The sequence below is a fragment of the Cyanistes caeruleus genome, chromosome 3, assembly GCF_971803275.1.
Source record: "Cyanistes caeruleus chromosome 3, bCyaCae1.hap1.1, whole genome shotgun sequence".
Taxonomy (NCBI): Eukaryota; Metazoa; Chordata; class Aves; order Passeriformes; family Paridae; genus Cyanistes; species Cyanistes caeruleus.
Genome location: NC_141703.1, coordinates 84,442,135 through 84,465,008, shown reverse-complemented (window position 1 = coordinate 84,465,008; position 22,874 = coordinate 84,442,135). Strand labels below are relative to the sequence as shown.

The 22,874-nt window shown below is 40.6% G+C and overlaps 1 protein-coding gene and 1 long non-coding RNA gene across 6 annotated transcripts in view; one reads left to right on the top strand and one right to left on the bottom strand.

Moving 5' to 3' along the window:
- The window catches only part of TENM4 (teneurin transmembrane protein 4), a 1,355,518-nt gene that overhangs the window by 248,013 nt on the left and 1,084,631 nt on the right, over positions 1-22,874 (bottom strand). Inside the window, exon 12 of one of the 5 annotated variants that reach the window (XM_086882312.1) lies at positions 6,667-6,876. The exons of the other annotated variants lie outside the window; for them this stretch is intronic. Coding sequence (XP_086738438.1) covers positions 6,667-6,876 — 210 coding nt within the window. The remainder of the gene's footprint in view (positions 1-6,666; positions 6,877-22,874) is intronic. 5 annotated transcript variants of the gene reach the window in all.
- LOC147654293 (uncharacterized) lies at positions 6,819-20,934 on the top strand. The gene is made up of 3 exons (XR_015284888.1): positions 6,819-7,682; positions 10,757-10,866; positions 18,578-20,934. It is a non-coding gene; the product is annotated as an uncharacterized LOC147654293 (long non-coding RNA).

Below are 22,874 nucleotides of genomic sequence, written 5' to 3'. Positions count from 1 at the left end.
ATTTTTGGAAGGTTTCAGTGAGTTTGAGTGGATGTCAACTCTGAAAATCAAGCCAAAATGGTCATCTCCACACTAACCTCTCAGGCTTCTGGGACCCATAGTTGGACACAGCTCTAGCCACAATGAGTGGAAGAAGAGAAATGTCCTCAGGATGACTCAAAACCTGGTGGCTTGAATGTGTCTATCTAAATTGAAAACTTATGGTTAATAAGTTTCTTGTTTAGTTTTCTAACTAAAATTACAAGAGAGGAATTATGATTATAGTTTCTCAGGCTGAATTCTGAGCACCAGAATCAGAGGACAAATTAATTGAAAAATTATGTAAAACTGATTTTCAAAATGTTTTTTTCAAAGCACTTCACTTAATCATCACTACTGTTTTAAAAAATATTATTTTACTAAAAAATATTTTTTAAAAGCATTGCTAAATGAAATATCTTTTAAACCTTTCCTCTCCTTAGGATGTTTTTTACTAAATTTCTGTAGTGTTGGCAAGGGAAGGAGGGGGAAGAGGGTGATTATGTTAAAGAAGTTTTAATAGGAAACGCAATAACAAAGAATATTTAAAACTTTTTAAAAGACACTTGGAAATTGATTGGCTATATCTTCCGAATCCTGTTTCCCTTCTGTAATTATGAATTACCATTATGAGTAACACTGACTGCTAATGGACTCTGCAAATCTCTGATAAAGGATGCAGAGATTAATTGCTATTCTTACTTAACACACTTGCTTGAGTAGTAAAAAAGAAGCAATACAAAGCACTGTGCAAGGACAAAACACAGCAAGAGAATAGATCCTCTGTTCACAAGCTTTTTTGGAAAGAAAAATGAAAGCCTTCTATAAAAGAAAACTGAATTTAATTGGAATTTATTGTTAGTTTTCAGATGAGAAAAAATATCAATTATTCAGATTACATTATCAAAGGTTCTTTTGCTCTCCTCAGTCAGATTCCTGAAAATTCTCCACTTCTAAGACGCCTCACATGATACTATTCCTTCTTCAAAATCCTTTTAATATTCAGTGTCTTTTGGCCTCCCTGCTGCAGTTTGATCTCTCTGTACTTTCTGTCCTGGTGCTGTAAACACCTAACCCTGTGCTTGAGGAGGACTCCTACAGGAAAACTGCTGTGTCTGAATTTGGACCCAAAGATCAGAGGAGCGCTGCCAGATGCAAAGCAGGCTGATGCTGCATTCAGCCTTTCAGCTGGTCACACTGGGCTGCTGGATGAGTCTGAGAACAGCCGTCGCTGTGTGGCAGACTCTGCAGCACCAACCACATCACGGATACAAAAGAAAGAAACGCTGAGCACTCACAGGCAGATTAAAAACTTTCAACAGAAAGTGCCCTATGTTTCTAGAAGATGAAAGTGCCCTATGTTTCTAGAAGATGACTTCCCTCTAGATCCTGAGGAAATCCAGCCATAGCAGCAGCAGTGGCAGATGGTCTGGTCAGTTACTCACTGTAAATTTCCAGAAATGTACCACTTACATAAAACTAAACTATTTGACAAAAAACAGATAAGGCTATAGGAGTCCCCAGCAGCCTTTTTATGAAGGATTCATCTTCTTAAATTTGGGCCAAATCATTGAATAAAAAAGTAGAAAGTTCTTACTGAAGGATAGGAAAGGGAGGTAAATTACACTGATTGCATTTAACAGCTTGAGGCTGCTTTTTAAAGATTTTTTAAAAAAATTAAAAAATCAAAAAATAGAGAAAATAGGTTACAAATCAGGAGGCCCAGATATAGCCAGAAATGAATATGAAAATCTTAGGGGGATTTACTGCTTCAAATTGTCCAGCACTCCAAAGAAGACAAAGTGGCAAAAGCAATACAAGAATCTTCATTAACTCTGCGACCATGGATTTTGTAGGTTAAGCAGCTCATTCATGCAGATCCCACAGTGCAGAAGAAGCTATTGGGGGCCAACTGACCCTGATGATTTCCACCAAAATCATGGATCATTGAGAAATCACACTCATCTCCCAGGATCTAATCTTAGTATATTTATGTATGTACCCAACATGGATTTCCCTCCCTGTCCACTGCCAATGTAACCTGTGCCGAGGTAAGAGCTGCTCCATCCAAGCTTTAAACAGCTTTTAACCTTTCTCTTGGAATTAAAAGTGTAATAATACTGAGAATCATGCCTGCCGCCCCCCTCTCCCTCTCTCTCCAGCAGCAAAGTCACTTTGGTTGACTGACATCATGATCCTCCACTAGTGCTGCTTCTGTGAAATGAGCCCTTAGTGGTAGAAAAGGTGCAGAACTGGTTAAGCAGTGGTGAGCAACAAGTTTGTGTAAAAGGGATGTATTTGAGGGAGAAACCAAAGAAACTGGGGTACATATATTCAGAGGTGGGTGATGAGACTCCAAACTGTATTAGATCTTTCCCAGAGATACTTCAGCAGATGTTACCTCCAGGGTCACCAAAGTCATTTACAGGACCAGAGAGTCCAGTTTTAGATATTCTTACAATTTTCTGGTATTGCTTTACTTTTGTTAGAATTAAATAAAATCCATGCTCTGGTCTCAAAAATTTTCTTAGTATTTGAGAATACTAAAATTCCCCAAATCAGAGTTGATTTGGGATTTTGTGGCTCCCATGTGCAGAGGCTTTTTAAAGTGACTACATCCAGCCTTCCTGTCTGCCTGATACAATCAGCTTAGAGAAACACACCAGACCCCACCAAACAACAAAAGCACACTTCTCATGGAATGTCTGTTCACTGATGGAGGAGCTGGAAGAAGTCACACATTTCAGCTTTGATATGAGGCAACATAGCCAGTGTGCTCAAAGGAATTTGGATGTCAACTTTCCACAGATTTCATATATCTTTCCAAATCTGTTCTATGTCACTCTGTACAACAGCCATTTCCCTACCTCAGACCTGCACTGGGCAGAGATGTACATGTTAATGTCCCCAGTGCCACAGCTGTGGATGCTGAAGGGACGTGGGCAGCAATGGTCAGGTTGATGTGCTCCTACTGAACACCATTCCCTAAAGACACTTGATTTTTTTAAATGTATTTTTCATGTCATTTTCTGGTTGAAACGGAAGAAAGTTGCCACTAATGAGCTAATCACCTACATCTACATCCTTGGCTAGTGCTCAACCTTTCTCAGCTGGCCAATATCCTCTCTACAGCCCCACTTGCTCATGCTTCTTCTCCCCATACCCTTGTCAGGGACTGCATGTTCTGATCCACCACAGCAATTGTTAAGTTCCTTAGTACAACCACATTAAAGACTGGATGCCTTCAGACAGTTCTTGGCTTCTCCTGAGTCCTATGCATGTATACCTACATACCAGTATGCATAAGAAAACTGAAAAAATTAATCAGTGCTTCTTAAGGTCCACCAAGATACCACAAGCCAGCCAACTTTTCAAGTAGTGCTGAAATCCTAAAATCAGGAAGTTTTAAGGTTTCTGAATGGAAACATCCTGAGATGTTTCAGAGAGACAGGGCTATTTAGTCTGCAGAAGGGAAGGCGTGTGACCTTTTGATGCTTAAAGGCGACTATGAGGAAGATGGAGATACGTACTTGTACTCATAGGACAAGGGATAATGTTATTTGACTAAAAAAGGATAGATTTAAATTTCATATAAGGAAAGAATTATTTATTATGAGAGTGATAAAGCACGGAAACAGGTTGCCCAGAGAAGCTGTGGCTGCCCCATCCCTGGAAGTGTTCAATGCCAGGTTGGATGGGACCTGGAGCAACTTGGTCTTCTGGAAGGTGTCCCTGCCCATGGCAGGGGGTTGGAACGAGGTGATGATTACAGGCATTTCCAATCCAAAGCATTCTAGCATTCTAGGAAATGGAGACATTCATACCTTAGTTACTTTGGGTAATTTTAGGTAAAGTAAAATGCCTTCTGGACTTGACATATATAAAAAGAAAAAATGAAAAGGTCCACATCTGAAAAATCTCTTTTTCCTTAAAATTATGTACCTGCTGATATTATAGGTACATACAATAAAAATTTGGACATTAAATGTTCTAAATTATTTAGAAATAAAGAAAATCAAAGAATGGCTTGTAATCCATCTAACACAAAAGTCAAAGCCCTAAAAGATGCCCATGCATATTAGCTGTTTCCAGCTTGAATTTGAAAGTTTAGATGGACATTTTTCTGGAAGTGTAAAAATAATATTTCTGACAATATTACCTTTCTGGAATGAAAGGAACTTAGATAAAGAATAGCCTACTGTATCTTCAAAAAGTAGCATGTTTCTTAAGTTCCATGCGCATTATATTTGCAATTTACATGGGGATTTGTAACAGCGGTGCTGCTCCCTGGGTGTTACTTACTTTGGATGGACTCCTCTAAGGCTGAGTTTACACAGCTGTTGTAGGAAAACCTAGCCACAATCAATTAAAAAGTGCAACACAAACCCTTTAGACAGCATTCTCAGGCTGTCCTGCTGTTGAGACAGCTACTATTCTCCAAGAACGAGTGCTCTAACTGTATTAAACTTAGTCCTAACCAAAATAAGCTTTTACTAATTTTCACCATTTAAGGAACATAAAGACCTGCCTTTGTCATTTAAAATTTAAGCTGACTAAGCCTCATAGAAACAGAACGTTAAAGAACTAAAGGAATTAAGTCCATTTACAGAGGTCAGAAGAGTCTCTGGGTTTTAGACACGATGGGATTGTATGGTCTGTGCTTGTCATCCTTGTGAACTTTCAGATTATGTGTTGATAGGTGGCAAAATAAGTCACCTTTGTTTTCTTCTTGATAGCAAAGTGATGCTGAGCTGATCCTAGCAGGTCACCAGTGTCCTGGCATTACCTGCTCTTCTGATTACTGAACAGCTAGAATAAGCAGGCAAATGAGACCCCAGACACCCTGTCTTTGTGTGGGACATATTTATTACCAAGCTACTGAATCCTGCACACAAAGAGGGCCTCAGGGAATGTAGTATGTCTACAAGCCGATGCAAAAAGCACTGAGGAAAAAAATAAATAAATAAAGATAAATAAGCAGGCAACTGAAAAGCCTGAAGTTTAACTAACTCACCAGCACATTGATAATACAATAATGTGGTCAACCTGCTGTGGACTCTGAACAAGCCTTTTTTTGTTCTTCATCTAATTAGTAAAAGAAGAGATTAAGGTTTTTAATCTTGCTTGCTCTTTCTTCCCTCTTTTTACCTAGAGGGTGTGCATGTATGTGTATGTATGTATTTCCTAAATGAGCAAAGAGAAAGTACATACGTATACATTGTGATGTGGAAAACATGAGATGGAGTCTGAGTTTGGTTTTATTTCCAACAAGAGGGTCATCAACATGATTTCAAATTTCCATGCTCTGTGACTGCAAGCAGTCAGATCCACGTGTGTGTGTGTGTGTGTGTGTGTGTGTGTGTGTGTGTGTGTGTTTTATAGGGTGGGAGGGGAAGGGGGAAGCTGAACAGAGGATATGAATTTTAATCAGTTTCTTGAATGAATACAACACTGTATTTCCCCCTACTCTCCTTAGGATGACAATTCAGAGGAGATAACCTTCTCCTTTGAAAAACCTTGAAGGGAAAGTTTGTTTTTACCATAACAAATGCAACAAAAGAAGAGGGAAGCTGGGAAAGGGAGAGGGCGGACAAATTAAATGTCAAACTTTCTCTCCTTACTTGAAGATAACAGCATACTAAGAAACCTTTTTAGAAGCTTAACATAAATGCAGTTAAGCTGTTGCCAGCTGCAGTAAACCTCTCTCTCACCTTTCTTTCTCTCTTTCAAGATATCTTTGAATGCCTTCTGCTTCATCATAAATCAGACCTGTGAGCAATTATCACTCAAGCCGGATGGCAGTGGCCTGAGTGGCCACTGCTATTCCACTGCTGTAATCTGCACTTCGTCAGGTTACACTACCCTTGATGAAATTTCACATTTCTTTGCCAATGAGCGTTACCTCTCCATTTATGACTCACTGTCTTTGCAGCAGAGAACTGTGAATTTCATTCCTCTCCTTGTAATTTGCTTAAGCATCATGGACCATCCGGCGGTTCTGAGCACCCACAGCAGCCCATCGGGGAATCTCAGAGCATCCCAACAGGACGTGGTTCTGCTGCTGTTTCCTCAAATACTTCCCGTGAGGGCATATCTCAGCGCCACGGACCGAGACTGGGCACACACACGCTCCTCTGGGATGGTGGCAACGCCACTGTCACAGCTATCAAAGGAATCCTTCGTATTCGTCATCCTCCATCCACGCTGTCCTTGGGTGACAGGTACCTCGCAAGCTCCGGCTCCGCCAACCCCCAGGCTGCACCTTGCCACCCTCACAGGGAAGGGGGGAGACTCTTTGGCCAATCTTACAGCCAGGAGTTAATAAAATGAAAAAGCCAAACCACCCCGAAATTCCAGCCCCGCAAAAGGGAGCCCCCAAGCCACGCAGGCCGGCTCTGTGAGCGCTGCCCGGGCCCGCACCGCCGCCTCCCCGAGAGCGCACGGCACCCAGCACGGACCTGCCCACAGCTCCACTTCCCAACCTTTGCCCGGCGACCTCACACTTTTAAATAAAACCCCCAAACCAACCCGAAAAGCGCACCCGCTGCCCCGACCAACCTACATCCATCCCCGCGCACAGCTGTCAAGACGGGCATGAAAAAGTAGGCACAGAGAGAGAAAGAAAGAGAGAGCGAGAGAGTCACTCACCGTTGGCGGCGACACAGAGGTTTCCAGAGCCACTTTGAACTAAGAATGACTGAGGGACAAACTCTTCCTCAGAGTCCGAGCCCGCGGCCGCCCGGGCCGCGCCGTCGCCCAGCGACCGCCCCGGGCCCTCATTGGCCGGCGGCGAGGGGAGAGGGGAGGGGGACTGCGAGCGGGGGGTGGAGGAGGCGGACGAACAGGGCTGGGGGGGACCTGCGGGCCACAGACACACACACACACAGAGAAGGGAGGGAGGGGGAAAAAAAAACACAGAAAGAAATAAAATGAACAAAAAAACCACGGCAAAGCACGGACAGAAAGACAATAAAAGTCGAGCCGGGGCAGGAGGGACGCCCCCCCCCACCCCGCCGCCTGCCTCAGCGGGGCAGCCCTGCCTGAGGGGCGGCCGGCTGCACGTATCTGACCCCATTACCTGCTGCCCCTCGGGCTGTTACTGTCCTTTAAAACTCCTATCCTCCTAATATCCATCCTCTAGAACTCGCATCCCTCAGGTTTTTTGTTGTGTGTTTTCTGTTTGGTTGGGGTTTTTTAAAAGATTTTTAACATTGGCGAGAGCCGCTGGTGCGAGTTGCGCTTTGTTCCCACGACATGGGCGCTCACTGTCGTACTCACTGATGCGGCCGCGCTCCCTCTTACTAACGGGAAAGCTTTGCCCGACGTATTGGGAGGTGAATTATTTCAGTTTCCATGTGAAAAGTGTAAAGTCCTTTTGGGGATTGGCTTAACAATTCCCTTCCCTCTAGTTTATAGAGCAAACAACGCAAGACCTCCACCATGCAGGCAAGAGGTGGAGGAAAGGTGCGGACACCTCTGTGTGGGGTAGAAGCAACTTAGCAAACCACCACACTGATAGCAGGGCAGAAGCGTAGCTCAGACCGGCGTCATTGCGTTGATTAAATGATGAGAAACACAACAAACCGGGTTCTAAGATTATATTTTACATAGAGCTGTGTCTGACTGAGGAAGAGCTTCTGCTGACTGCAAGGAAATTGAATCAGGTACGTGTAGGTTAAGTAGATCCAATTGGAAAAGCATACTGTAAGCAATTAATGGTTACCAGGGTCTTATTCCAATCATATTTTTAAACAAAACTGAGAAGTCAGAAGTGCCAGACTGGCAAAAAAATCTAGCAGGCAAATGTGGAGGTCGGACATGTGCAGTACATCAATAAAAACAGGGGGAATATGAACACAGACATATAATACAGGACAATGCATTTAAACATGAGCTTTTCCCCTTGCTACATTTGATCTGAAAGTCATCATGATTAATCTCCCACATTTTCACAAATACTGATATGTTATCATGCAAAATCCATCAAAATGAAAGAACAGTCAGCACAAGAAAACCAGCAAACTTAAAAAAATCATCTGTTTCTGAAAAAACACATTTTGAACATAGCATAGCTCACAACATAGCTGTACAATATTTCTTGATAAACACAACAGGAAAGGACACAAACCAAAACAATAAAGTGGGTTTAACATTTAAATCCCCCAGAGCTGGTTCTGCTATATTTTCTTCCACCTTGGTCATAAGTTTTTCCTCATCATAAACCTTTGGATGTCACCTCCTTGGCATATGCCAGTCTTATAAACTGCTAGTTATACTCAGAGAAGCAATTGTGGCATCAGAGGCAAACCCTGGGATCCGGGAAGAATACAGGACTGTACCTGTGCTTAGAGACACTTGTTGCCTGAGGGAGAAAAGCCAGCGTTGGTTGAGAGCCTATGTGTGAACAGCAGCCTGTGCAGCATGCAGACCGAGAGCCGAAATTGAGCCCTGTGTGTTTTGTTATGATCAGCAGTGGGGTTGTCTGGATCCCCTTCTTTCTGACAACTCTCCAGACAGAGAAGTTCCTCCTTTAGGAATGCAGCTTTTAAGGAATCTGCAACCCACTTCACACTCCTTGACCCTTTTTATGGTGCCAAGGCTGTAACCTTCCCATTGTGCTAACTACTGGTAGGAGCTGGAGACAGACAGGAAGAAAAAGGAGCACGTGCAAGTGGATGAGCACTGCCTTCCTTGTCACAGTCCCTGACATGAAAACTGAGATTCATCTCTAATTCTGATCTGCTTTTGAAGAAGCAAAGTCTACTCTGCGTCATCCTCTTTGTGGCAATAGAGATTTGATGAGCCCTGACATGTAACAAAGTTTAAATCAGGACTTTGATTTGCTATGCTTTCATTACAAAACAGGCTGACATGTATTTCTAATCCTGTGTAGTCAGAGGCTGAATTTTAGTGTGATGATGACTGAAATGAAAAAGAAGTGTTAAATCAATGTCTTCCTATAGACCCATACATTCCTTCGGTGTACTTTGTAAGGAGAGGACATATTTTTCCAGCTATTGAGGAAGAAAATCTAGACTAAAAATTATTTCAAGCCTTTGATTCATTTACACAAAGACCAATGAAATACATAAAAGGGAGTTTAATAGTGTAGCTACCCGACCAAAAAAAAAAAGTATGGACAATTACAGAAGAGCCCCAAAGCTCCCCGTGTTTAGACAGCATGCTTGGCATAACTATACATGAATTCTGTAGTCTGGACATAAAGAGCAGGAGCAGAATGAGCTGAATTTGGAATTGTAACCGTAAAAGCAAAATGTCAGTGCTTTTGTCAGTCCACATCAGAGAGTTTCTGCCATTTCAACATGGCAGAAGTTGTTGGGACTTTTTTTGGTAGGAGCTTTCCCCATCTCCCACTGCTGCAGTTTTGGCAGGGATAAATTAAAAGAAAATAATAATAATAAAAAATAAAATAAAAAAAAAAAAGCCAAAACCTTTTTAACGGCAACTTTGGGTTTTAATCAACTACACCATTGCAGACCGCGCATGAGAAGATCCCGTGGGCTTTCACGGTCGTTACGTGCACTTCCAGCAGTGCATGAGCTGACCTTTACAAAGGAAGATTCCCTAGGAATTGTGCATACTAACCACTCAGGGCTGTGCTGCTGCGAAGGGCACCGGCACATTCCACTGTGCTCCCTGGAAAATCGCCTTTTGGGCATAAATGATGGACTGGATTCAACAGGAGATTTTGCCAGCTGCTGGGTGGAAGGTGTGCACTAGGCAGCTCTGCTGACAACATCCAATTAAAATGCACGGGAAACAACGCGATACCTTCCTTTTTAACAAGTCAACAAGGCTGTAGGGCAAGCATGTGTTAAATTGTGGATCCTTTAAGAGAATTGTCTCCTTTTTTTTCCTGCTTGGACAGAAAACCAAGAATTAAATCTGACCTTTTCACAAAAATTAAACCAAGACAGAGACGAAAGCTATAAGTTTGTTCCTTTCTCAGACAAGTATCTCACTGAATTTACTGCAACTTCAGGTCCAAGTAAAACAAGCAGGATTTGGCCTGTAAACTTTCATTCCAGCTGCCAGAGCAAAATTTCTAATTGATTAGAGCAAAATGAATTTGCAGCAATACTGGGTTGCCATGGAACCTGAACAAGTAGGACAAGTTACTTTGCAGAATGTGCTGTTTCTCCTTCAAAAATACAAAACAGAAGGACTAGATAACACATTCATTATGCACACTCTTGCAATTTGGAACTTAAAGAAAAACAAAACGGATTCCAAGTATGGGCCCCTTGGCATCAATTTGTAACAATCTTATATATCCGCTCACAGTGAACAGTCAAAATTATGTTCTTTGGACTTGAGGCAGGAATAATAGTTGTTGAATGTCTCTGTATGAATGATGTGATACTAGCACATATTCAGAGGAAAACAGAACAGAACCTTCTATTTTATCTATGTGCCAGTATTTCAGATTAAAATTTAAAAAAAAAATAAAAATCAGGGTGAGATATGTTGCAGTGTCTGGTAGATTTATGAAAGTACTTAGGAAACACAAACTTTGGAAATAGGTTAGTACACAGAATCTGTTTCTCAGCTTAACTGAGGAACTCTGTAATATCCAGGCAACTGCTTTAAATTTAGGGAAGAGACAAGCTGAGCAGACCCTAAATAGTTAGGGGAAAGTAAGACAAACAATAAACACGCCTTCATTTTATGCTGCACATTTGGCTGTAATATTTAAGAATTACTTTATCTCTCACAGGATTTGGCATTCAGAGATCAAGAGCTGATTTAAAACGGGTGTATTCATGCTAGTGTGAATAGAAGGGCTGCCAGAAATACAGAACATTCACAGAGATACTTCTAAAGAAGGTCAGTAAATTGTTTCATGGACTGTATTCAGTGGATTATACTCATATGTTTATAATTTGTCCCAAAAGAGGTGAAAAAGAGTGGATATATACAAAGGCTGCCTTCTCACACAGCTGAAATGACAAGGCAACAGGATTTAATAGTGTTCAATATACCCAGAATGGTATTATCTGTGATCAATAAATAAGTAATATCAGCTTTTTTTCACCTGGTAACATCTTCTATCTAGCTTCATCCAAGAACCTTTAAGGGCTTTACAAGCAGTGGGTACGTAAACTTTGAAATACTGCTATCAGATCTGTTAGGATCTGTTATCAGATTGGCTGATACAATGGTCAGAGGGCTGGAACACTTCTGCTGTGAAGACAGGCTGAGAGAGTTGGAGTTGTTAAGCAGGGAGAAAAGAAGACTGCGCGGAGATCTTCTAGAAGCCTTCCAGTACTTAAAGGAAACTTGTAAAAAAGAGGGAGGCTGACTTTTTACACAGGCAGATAGGACGTGAAAGAAAGAAGAGTCTTAAACTAAAAGAGAAGAGATTTAGATTAGATACTAGGGAGAAATTTTTCCCTGTGAAGGTGGTGAGGCACTAGCACAGGTAGCCCAGAGAAGCTGTGGGTGCTCCATGCCTGGTAGTGTTCAAGGCCAGGCTGGACAGAATTTTGAGCAACCTGTTCCAGGGGAAGGTGTCCCTGCCCAGGGCAGGGGGTGTGGAACTAGATGACCTCTAAAGTCCCTTAGAGCCCAAACCATTCTGGAGAACATACTTTCATTTCCGACAGATCAGGAAACTGAGGCACAGAGATGTGTAATAATTCAGTTCAAAATTCTTTCATTTCCTGTACCTGCACGTTGTATCTCTAGCCACTGAAACAGTCTAAAAGGCTATTTGTCACACTCAAAATATTTTAAATTTGAAGAATTCCCACCATAAAGGAATAGCAGTCATGGGCAGAAGTACTGTGATTGCAATATACCTCAGTACAACAACTGCAGTAATTCTCACATAAGAACATTTGCATTAAGTCCTATGACTGACATTGACTTTGTGCCATCTTAAAATAGGAAAGTCTCTAACCAAGGTTAGGACTGGTGGACCAGTGAAGTTAAGCATCACTACAAACAAAAGACATCACGGTACAGCTCTGGCCTTTAAAATGAGGCTTTGCTTTGTGGGTTGACAGAAAGGCTGTGTAAATGATAGCAGAGTGTATTCTGTAGTGTGCTGGCTGAGTTTATTATCCTGTCAAAAGCAAGAGAGTGTAAACAGATGAACTTCTTTTAACTTTTTTTTATGTCTTCCCCTCACTTTAATCAGAAGTTTTGAGTGATCTGTACTGACATTGACATGAAATCTTATTGATTAATATTAATTTGTAGTTAGTCTTGTGCTGGAAAAAAACATGATCTGCCTAAATAACTGTTAGGTACCTCTGTATGATGAAGGAAATAAATGAATAATTGAGTCTAAAACTCAGGTAGTTTCATCTCACAGTGTATCTGATTGATTAAAACCCCACAAGCATGAAGCAGTCCTGCAGAACTGAGATCCTGTGTGAGAGCTATCCTTGCAAAGTAGCAAGCAGGGTGGGCACCAGGACATCCCTGGATTGCTGACATGTAGGACGAAGTGGAAAGGACAGCGCCCTGCCTGCACAGCAGTGTTTGGCTCCCTGAAAAATATAAAAGGCAGTGATTTGCTCCACTGGTATTTCATGGCATCACAGATCCTGATGGATTGAGGAAGAGAGTGGGAGAATATCTGCCACTTTGCTTTTCATGGTGAAGAGGAATCTATATGAAGATGAGCCCTGATTATCACATGCTAGAAGACTAGCATCCAGGAGCCTCACTCCTTCAGAAATGGAGAAAAAAGGAATTTTCCTAAGGGACAAACAGCATTCATGGCAGCATATCAAGCCTTTCCAGTGGAGAGCATAATACACCTCTGGAAAAAGAGCAAGCTGAACTAGCTGTCTGGCAAAATGTGTTAGTGAATCATAGGAGTAAGGAATTGTTGTGCAGATTTATTGCTGCTCTTTAACAATAGGTGGTCACAACATTCTTAGTTCAACAGGCAATATATATCTTGTGTTTAGAATTGATTAAAAAAGCAGTCTTGGAAAACTACTCTTAGTTATTTATATTTCCTGAATTTCCACCTGCACTAATGTTTATTTTACTAAATTTAATTTTGTGTATTTGATTTATAGCTTTAAAGCCAGAGGGTAAAATGAATGAAACAAAGGGGACAAATGAATATCATCTTAACAAGAAAAACCTGGGCAGTTGCCATGTCACTAAAATTAAGAAATGAGTAGCTGTGCCTAGAAAATGAGAACTAATCATATGCCCTGTATGAAGACTGGCATACTGAGGGGAAAAGGGCCATGTGAGGTTAAGAAGGAATGAATAGATTCACCTGGGCTGAAGTGGAGTATGAAGAACATGTTACATTCTTCACCTGCCTTGTGGGTGATTTGTGCTACTCTTCAAAATTGTGTTTTTTCCTGCCACTATGCTGTGAAGATAGGCAATGATTTTCTTTAACCATTTACCAGGATAGTGCATTTTCTATGGAGGAAGTCAAAATGCCACTGTCAGCAGGGCTTGGAAACATTTTTGTTTGTACAGAGCAAACCTTGGGTAGACCCTCCTCTGGGCAACAAACCTCTAGACTGGCAGCAGCTTGGTGAGGAATGAAATGCTGGGATACATAAAGGCATCACAGCTGAATGCCTGTTACCTGCCTCTGTCCCAGCACAGATCTGGAAGCGAGTGTTTGGGTCTTATGTAATTATTCCCCATAGTAAGAGGAAGGCAGAAAGGGACCAGAAACAAGGCAGACTTCAGATCTCCTTTCCCCATGCTCCTGAGGTTACTAACCTGACCCAAAACAGCAGAAAACAATTATTGATTGAGCAAGATGGAGAGGAGCAGGGAGAAAATTGTTCCCTTCTGAAGTGCAGTTCCTCCAGGGCCTGGGGTGCTCTGGAGCAGCACAGCCACACTTAGAATTTTTTGCCAACAGAAGAAAATAATACCACAGCTTTTCAGAAAATTACACGGGCAATTGCCTGAGCCGGATACTCAGCTTGCTCATTTGTAGGCACAACAGTAGAAACAGATTGTGTAAGTTAGCTACACTATTTTCTATGGCATCCATCTCCAAGGCTCAAATCATACTGCTATTTAAAAGCACAAACAGGTAATGTAATTTCCAAATATGTGGGAGATCTCATGTATCTTTTAGAAAATCAAAGAAGGATCAAGAAAGAGAGACTTTATTCTGATACAGACGGTATAAACAATCCGAATCACCGCAGAATATTTATATCATGCCTTGTGAAATATTTATGCAAGAAATTCACATCATCTAAAGTTTTAAGCAAAATGTGACCCCCTAGTTATGGCTCAGCATTACAAAAGCTTCTGCAGCTTTACTCAAACCCAACTTGTAAAAGAATAATGTAATCAGTAGGCAGTCTGATGAGCTGCCTGTGAAGTGGCCTCTCTCAGTCTGACATTAATGCTCTATCTGATCCAAACACCCAGTATAAAGTATGAAGTTCTCTGCAAATGATTACATGCAAATCTCCTAAAAGGTCCATTTTCCTGTATTTGATCACCAAACTGTAGGTTTTATAGAAATTGCTTTCTCTAAGCTTAGTGCTAACAGAATGGTTTACACTAGCCTTTGCAGAACTCTTCCTGATAGGCTTGGTTAAGGTAAAGAACTTGTTCATGCTACCCCAGCAGGAAAGAGCTATTATACATGGGCCACTGCAAGGCTTTTTCACCTGCCCTAGCAAATAAAATTTACAGAAATGTCTTGCAGAGATGTTGGCAGTAATTTTTTAAAATTAACTTTAAAGTAATGCCAGAGGAGACAAAATTATGGAGTGCTAGAAACCAACCAAAATCATATGATGTTAGAGTCCACCTACAAGACAGCAAAACGAATTCATCCTAAGCTAAAGCACTGAAAAATCCACAGGTTCAGCTCATGATCAGTGATACAATCTGCAACTCTCCTGGCCCGGGGGATGGGTTCTAACACATATGTGTAAAACAGTACATGATGAGGCAAACTATGCTGTTAAGAAGAAAATATTAACTAGACAATCACAAATAAGCATTTCCTGAATGAGTGAAGATTGCAGTTGCTAAGAGAAATCCAGGACTTGCTTGGGGAAACAGAAGGATAATGTGACATTGTGCAGCATAGTCAATATAGTATCTCCCTACAGTCACGGGAAATAAAGCCTTTATCTTCCAGAGGCTTTTTCGTCTCCAGTTTGAGTTGGAATGTCTCATTTCTCTTCATTGGCTATACAGGGAGCCTTGATGATCCTTAGTTGTGCGTAAGTGAAAGTGTCATGAACCCTGGGCTTAATGTCTGGAATTTGCCTGAAGGTAAGGCAATCTCACTGAGATGCTTTTGGCAGTGACAGTTTGGGTTGCTACATAATACAAATCCGTAATTGCCCCATCATATGTGCAGACTTGACACTTCCCTCCTGAGCTTATAGACAAAGGTGCTGTACAGTAGCAATGGAATTGGGGATTATACACACAGGCAGCTGGAGATAAAAGTTTCAGGAAGGAGAACTCTGATGCAAGGATATTTATGCTTCTCTTGGGAAAAAATATAGTCTGCCTGAATAAGTACAGTCCAAAGAAAAAACATAACAGCTGCAGGTCTCAGGAGTCTGGCAAACGGGTAATAAAGGTGTACCGCAGTGAGACCCCACCTGTCTATGCATAAGTGTTCTGGGGAGGAAATTTGGGGTGTCAGGAATGTTGTCTGAATAAAGAGATTGTATCTGTTCCAGTTACTGTTGAGATTACTGTTGACTTTGAATTTAACTTGGTCAGTCTCTTACTGGGGTGGTCTCCTCACAATCCCAGTCTTTATCCCCATGAGGATTGGAGGCTTGCATCCTTAAAGTTGTGTGGGAGCTGTTTTCCAATCACTGTCAATTCTTATATTCTAGCCAAGATCCTTTATTTTTGGAGGACTTTTTTTGCAGTGCATAATTTCAAAGAAAGCAAACAGCCCTCCCTGCAACATCTAAGAGTCATGGTTCAGAAGATCACTTTATTTCTTCAGCTGACAAAGAGATCAAGGCAATTTGTGCTAAAACACTCTTAGATGAACTTTTAAAGGGATCTGATTAAGAAGAAAGGTTATTTTCATCACACTGTGAGCTAGCCCTGGGGATCTGGCGTTGAAGAGAGTGGAAAATTTAAGTCCCCTGCAGAAGGGGAAGCAGGATGGCTGCTCTGGGATGATGCTGAGACTCAGTACATGTGTTCCAGACACCAGAAGCAGAGCATTGTGCTGTGCTCAAGGGGCTGCACCCCTGCTAGCACTTGTACTCAGTGCTGTGCTGCCATGTGCAGCCTGCAGCACCTCTATGGCTGAGGTGCTATATATCCCTCATGGAGGCTGGATGTCTGCACCCAGGTTGATAGCTAATCCTTTCTGGCTTACTCTGAGAGTAGCTCCACACTCTGTAACCTGGGGAAGAACTCTTCAGACCTGTCTGATCTGATCCTTATGCGTCAGACTCTCATTTGGCATCCGCCTCATGCTCTTGAATGCATTTGAAGAGTGTGCATACCCTGTGCCTGGCACAGCTTGTTGAAAACCAGACCTATCCTGCATCTTCCAACAATTTCAATCAGTTTTCTCTATTTATTCTGCAGGCTTTTCAAGACATGGACTCCTCCTTGTGTGCATGTGAGGCATGTGAAACTGCAGGACTTGGATCTTGTGTTTGGCCATTAGGTGTTCTTGTAGTGCAAGCTGTAAGAATAGAGAAGCTGTTTGTGCTCAAGTAGCTGTAATTACTGTGGAGGAGAGCAGTTCACAGTGTTCTGTAGGCAGGGAGAGGCTGAGAGTGTCCCTTCACTACAATCTGCAGGCAGGACAAGTGCTGTGTTTCTAGGGAGGTCCAAGTGGAAATCACAGACTTAGGAGAAAGCTGCTAGGAGGATGTGCACCCCTCACTGCTCTATTCCAAAATTTCACTTTATAAACTTGCACTTCAGCTTTGTCTTTCCAGAAAACTTTCTGAATTTTTGCTGATGCAAAAGTGTCTGAATCTGAGGCTATGCATCTCTAGGGGATGCTCTTCTCTCCTGGGAAAGATTGCCAGTTTTTGATATTGCCCAAAAAAGCAAAGCAGGAGTCTGACAATACTGAGCCAGGAAAAAATAGAGTTTGACCAAAAGTTGTGATTTTCTTTACATTTGTTTCAGTCTTAAAACAACTTAGAAACTAAACACTAACAGCCACCCTCAAGAAGAAATGAAATGGATTGAGAGAAATTTTCAGGTTATTGACTGACATTTCAAATCCCAAAACATGGGAACAATCCCTTTTCCTCCAAAATAATTTATGTATTTCAGCAGAAAACAAAACAACTTGCAATGCAAAAGAAAAAAATTCAGAAAGTTTGTGACACCACTGATGTTACTGTTATTTTTTTTCTCCAAAAGATTGATTAATATCTTTAAAGCTGCAATTTAAATAGCCTCAATCAAGCCTTTACTGACTTTTGCCCTATAAGAAACTTTACTTTGATTTTTGTTCAGTTCCCTGCTCAGTAGAAAAGATGAAATTTTCAAGTGACTATAAAAAGATTGCACCCAAATGATGATTTTCTAGATAGAGGAAAGGTACTGATAATTCAAAACACACTGCAGGCACATCAGAATTATTTAAAAATTCCAGTAGTTCAGAGAAGAGTGGCTATAAGAAGTAAAGCTAAATACAGAGAAAAGAATACCTGGTCTCATTCACTGAATGGTTTCTCTAGCTCTCATTTCTCCCAGCCTCTGTGTTTTTCAGAGGGATAGTTAAAGGAAATAATTCCTATTCAAGAAAAAAACTCTTTTAAAAAGATGAGAGCACTGTTAATAAATAATTCAGTTATTGGAAATAAGGCACCCGAGCCCATGTGAAAATGTGCTGCTGCTTTTGCCAGAGCAGAACACACTACTGGTCCACCTCACATACTTATCCCTTTCCCACCACTGGCTAATTGCAGCCATGCAGTGCTCCCATAAAACAATTTATTACACCTAATGGTATAGGGGGAAAACTCTTTCTAATACTGCATAGTAACAATACTGGGCAAGGAAGCAAGATGGCTAAGACACCTTATTTTTCCCTGACTGTTGAAACAGTACATGCTATGTATTCCAAATTTCTGGTAATTATTTCCTTCAGTCTATTTGCCCAAAAACTACCATGTAACAGGTAGCTTTACATGCTTGTGATGAAACATTCCCTGCTTTTCTTTTTTAAATGTAATGGCTTTAATCATGGTAAACTGCTAATGGGAGAAGAGAATCCTTATGTTTTGGGTGACAAACAGCCCTTATTGGTTTTGTCTGTCTCTGAAGTGGTTATTCACTATAGCATAGAATCCCTGCTATAACAAGTCTAACTTTAAATTACTGATCAATTAGTCTGGCCAGCCTGATCCAGAGTTTTGGAGGTTCAACAATGCCCACTATTGAATGAGCTTCTGTTCTATTGCACTGAACACTCCTTAGTAGGCTGGTGAGCAGACTATGTAACATCATGGTCTCTTTTATCTCTAATTTTGATGATTACCTGCCTGACCTCTTTGACAGGCTTGATCTTCTGTACACTATTCAATCGTTTATACAGCTATTTTCTTTCTTATGATTCCTTTAGAACGAAAGACCCTGATCTGCAAGCAGCGTGCAGACCCAGCTGCCTTTCATCAGTCCACGTGTGTCAGCCAAATGCCTACGAGTGCAGAAGCTCTGACTAAACAGCGCTTGAGGCACTTCTGCAGACATTACACCAGTTCCACCACCCATTATGAGCCACTCTGGCTTCAGTTTTGTTCAAATTTTTACCTTTTGGCTATCTGTGTAGGCATTCATATGAAATATGTTTTCCCCATACTCTTTTAAATTTTGGTTGAGCAGCACTTGCATGCACAGAAAAAAGGCTTTTATCTCTTGGACAATTTTTCAAGCCATGCTTTTCATTTACAAAAAAACAACACAAGAGCAAACATAAAAGAAAAAGACACTTGAAAACTCTAGATGTAGAAAAATCTTTTCAAAATGTGTGACTTTTTGATCCTATATATGAACATATATAGATTATATATAGAATCATATATAGAATCATATAGACCAAGGCATATATATGTCTTGGGTTCATAAAGTATGAATTTCAAAGGAGACATCAAAATAAATGTAAATTATTCTGGGGAGATTCCTGAGGTCCTGGATGGTCAGTAAACTTAATCACTTCTGTGGGCTACCTGGTTCTGGAGGCTTCTGTGCTCACTGTCTTGCTACTTAACCTTTGTGTTCCTTGATTTTTAACATTAAAAAGGGTATTATTGGAGAGAAAAGCCTGTCTGTTGCACAACCCTGCTGAGATAAAGAGCCCCCTTAAATTCTCAAAAGACAGAAAAGTCACCCAAACTGAGTGGAGCCTAGAATCAAGGCTTCCCAAGTCCTGGGGAAAGGATCCAATTCATAAATTATTTTAGAAGAGATCAGTGTTATCATCACACATCATCAGAAGATGGCTTGAAGGAATGACACTCAAATGTTTCCTATTAGTTGCACTGGAAGACTTAAAGAAATGAATGTAGGAAAACAAATAGGAGACACTCAGGCTTCCTGTGCTCTATCCAGGCAGGAAGGGATTCTACATGATAGGTTGATTAGAACTTCCTCTACTTATCTTTAATGCCGTCTACTTTCTTCCACTTCTATTTCCACACACAAAAAGCAAAATTTGGATGGCTTTTAGCGTACAGACTGCATTTCTTCCAAATTTTTGGGGACCTGATTTTCCAAATTTCACTAGATTTCTTGGACGCCTAAGTTATGTGTCATTAACAATGCATAAAAGCCACAATTTGCAGATCTTAGTCCTTAGAGGAAAAACCAAAATCCACCTTTCCTTTCTTAAACTGAAATGCTGAAGACATCAAGTGAGAGGCCCTGACACAGAGCACATCACGGTTTTTTTGTTATTTCAGAGGTGATTTTTTTCATAGTTGCAGACAACTAAGAGCTTATGGCAAAGACATTATGTAGATTTTGGTGGTTTTATTTCTATAATCAAACAAACAATGGTATGCCTAAGAGGCAATGCCAGAAATTTTTAACAGACATAATCATAAACAGAGAATATTTCCAAATATATTTCAAACTATCAAGAGTTACCTGCACACAGACTTTGTTCAGAAAGGATGAGTTGTATTTTTAGTGTTTGTGGCTGAAAAAAGCTACTGTCTCTCCCTGTGCCTTTGGGCATAAACTAGCACACCACACACCCATGGGAAAACAACACACATTTGGAGATGCTTTAAGAAAAACAAAAGCTCATTGCTCCCTGTTACAGCTGAAGCTTATACAGAAGGTACAGTAAAATTCATTTACATTTGGGATTCTAGCCATGGACAGGTAAAGGTGCTGCTGACAAACTGTTCTGCTTCTGAAGGTTCCTTAAGGCATTCCTTATCTAAGGCTATTTCAAAGGCAATTCTGCTTGGATCCGTCTGCTGATCCACAATAACTTCGCTGTCTTCTGGTTTTTCTTTTTTATCTTTTCCCTTCCCTTTATGTTTTCTTATATGCTGAAGCTGATGCAAAGATAAATGTGAAAAGGCATGACATTTCCTTTTTGTTAGAAGCTCGTGACTTTTATTATGCATTTCCCCCAGCTTAACCAGCACCTGTTGTTTGAGCATTTCTGCCTTCCAGTCAATGAAAGAAGAGTCTCTGGAACCAGTGAACAATAAAGCTGCTTCAGAATTAAAATGGCCATTCTGGTGTGAATATTAAAAGTTCTCTCCCACACACACATGCACACACAGACATTCAAAAGGGTTCAGATAGCCATTGTTCTGTGCCATTTACCCTGCAAAAATATGTAAACTGTTATAAATTCTTAGAAGTTTCTTTAAGCTAGCACTTAGCTGCAAAGTCTGCTGCTTCTGTTTCAGATTTGAGGAAAGCTTGTCCACTTTTCCCAAGTATATCACTTCTACTAAAAGATTTTACCTGTGCCTGTGTTTTCTTTACTAACTCATCAGATTATCACACCTACAAAAATACGCCACTAAGCTGATATTTCAACATCTGAAATGGCATACAGATGTTTGATGGCTTATTTTGAGAAATAACTTTGTACTACAACATGGGTTTTTATAACTGTATTGGTAACATAATAATTTAAAGCTCCTCTGGAAGTAGAGCACCAAACAGATTTCTCTGCATTATTCTAGTTTTGGTGGGGGACACTGACATCCAGTAATACAAAGATGTGAAAATGTGAATTGAATTATATGAAAGAAACCTATTATTTAAAACATAAGAAAATCTAACAGAGGTCTCAAGCAGCATAGACAAAAAGAAAACATCAGCAATCTGAATGTGTCCATTTATGGACAAATATCTACTTTGTATGTAGATTTAATTTCTGTGCTTTGCTGTACCCTGTCACTGATGCCATCCACGTGAGCACGTAAACATAGGTAACAGGAGCAAAGGCTGTTTGGACTAGGAACAAATGATGAACTGAAGTCTGAAACTAAAAACTGCACAGTGACACTAGAAGTTAAATGTGCTGTGAGCAGAGTGGGGAAAACCACCAGGAACTAATAGAGAAAACTTGCAAGATATGGGGAAGAGACAAAAAGATGTGGGGGCTTTGTATGGCATTGCAAAATAAGATACACAGAAACTGATTAAATAATCGTGATGAACGTGGCCATTGGACCCACGGGATAAGAAAGCATAGCTGTGCAAATGATTTTCCAACTGGTTTACTCAATAAAACATACGTATGATCAGAAAATGCTTCATGGGAAAAACCCTTCAGCTACTGTAACTCGTGAGTTAAGTCAGGTAGAAGAACTGAGATTGGTCTGTAGCTCAAAATCTCCACAGCAACAGGCATATTTGCTGCTTTTGTTAATGCTAGGTGGAAAATGAAAGGGATAATATTTTATGTAGAGAAAGCAGTTGTGTCTGATTATACACAAATGCTAGTTTAAAGCTCAAATAAGTATGGATTTTCCCTAACTGTGAAATCAGATCTTTAAGCCATTAACTTCTGTGTTTCCTCAAGAAATAAGTATATTTAAAATCAGTCCAAAATTCCATGGCCAGCCATTGTAAAAATTCTTGCTTTTTTAAGAAGTAAACAAAATTCAAGGTCTGCTTTTGTTCTGGGCAAAGGTCAGTTGGAGGAACAGAGGTTTTATGATCTATTCTTCTTTCTTACTTGCTGTTGCTGGGATGCTGTGGAGTTAGCCAAGAAATGGATTAATGAATGTCTTCTTCACACTTCCCATTTTATCCTTCCCAATGGTAAAACGTGGTTGTTAAACCATGTAATGGAAAACTGGACTGATGAGGCTGGGTTATAGTTTTTGGAACAGTGCTTTTCAAACCATTCTATTTTCCCAATCTCATTTGTTCATTAATTCAGCTGTCTCTTTTACCACAGCAAGCGCTAAAATTCATATAGCAATGATACATCCAGCAAATTGCACATTGCTGTGTAGGCAGAAATTGCTCCCTTCAGATCCCTGGGAAGTGATAAGCACATGCCCTTGAGCCTGAGGGGTTTTTAAAAAAAATCTCTGTTGCATTATGCAAATCTCTAGAACTGATTAGAACAGTTTCTGAATAATAGCATCTTCTGCCACCTGTTCACCAAGGCCTTAGGAATCGCTGGAAGAAACTAAAATCCAAACTCAATTTCCAAATCTGTCCAGCAGCACCTATATCTGACAAACTGACTGACAGAAGCAAATTTGCTTCTTAGAGGAGAAAAACAGATGAGCAATAAAGCTACGAGGCCAAAATCTTTCAGTATGTCAGATAACAGCACACCACTTCCTTTGATTCCCACCATAGGGCTCTATCCACTTGATCATCTCATTTGCTCCAGAAACTCAAGTATTATTAAAGAAAGTGGCATCGAGACT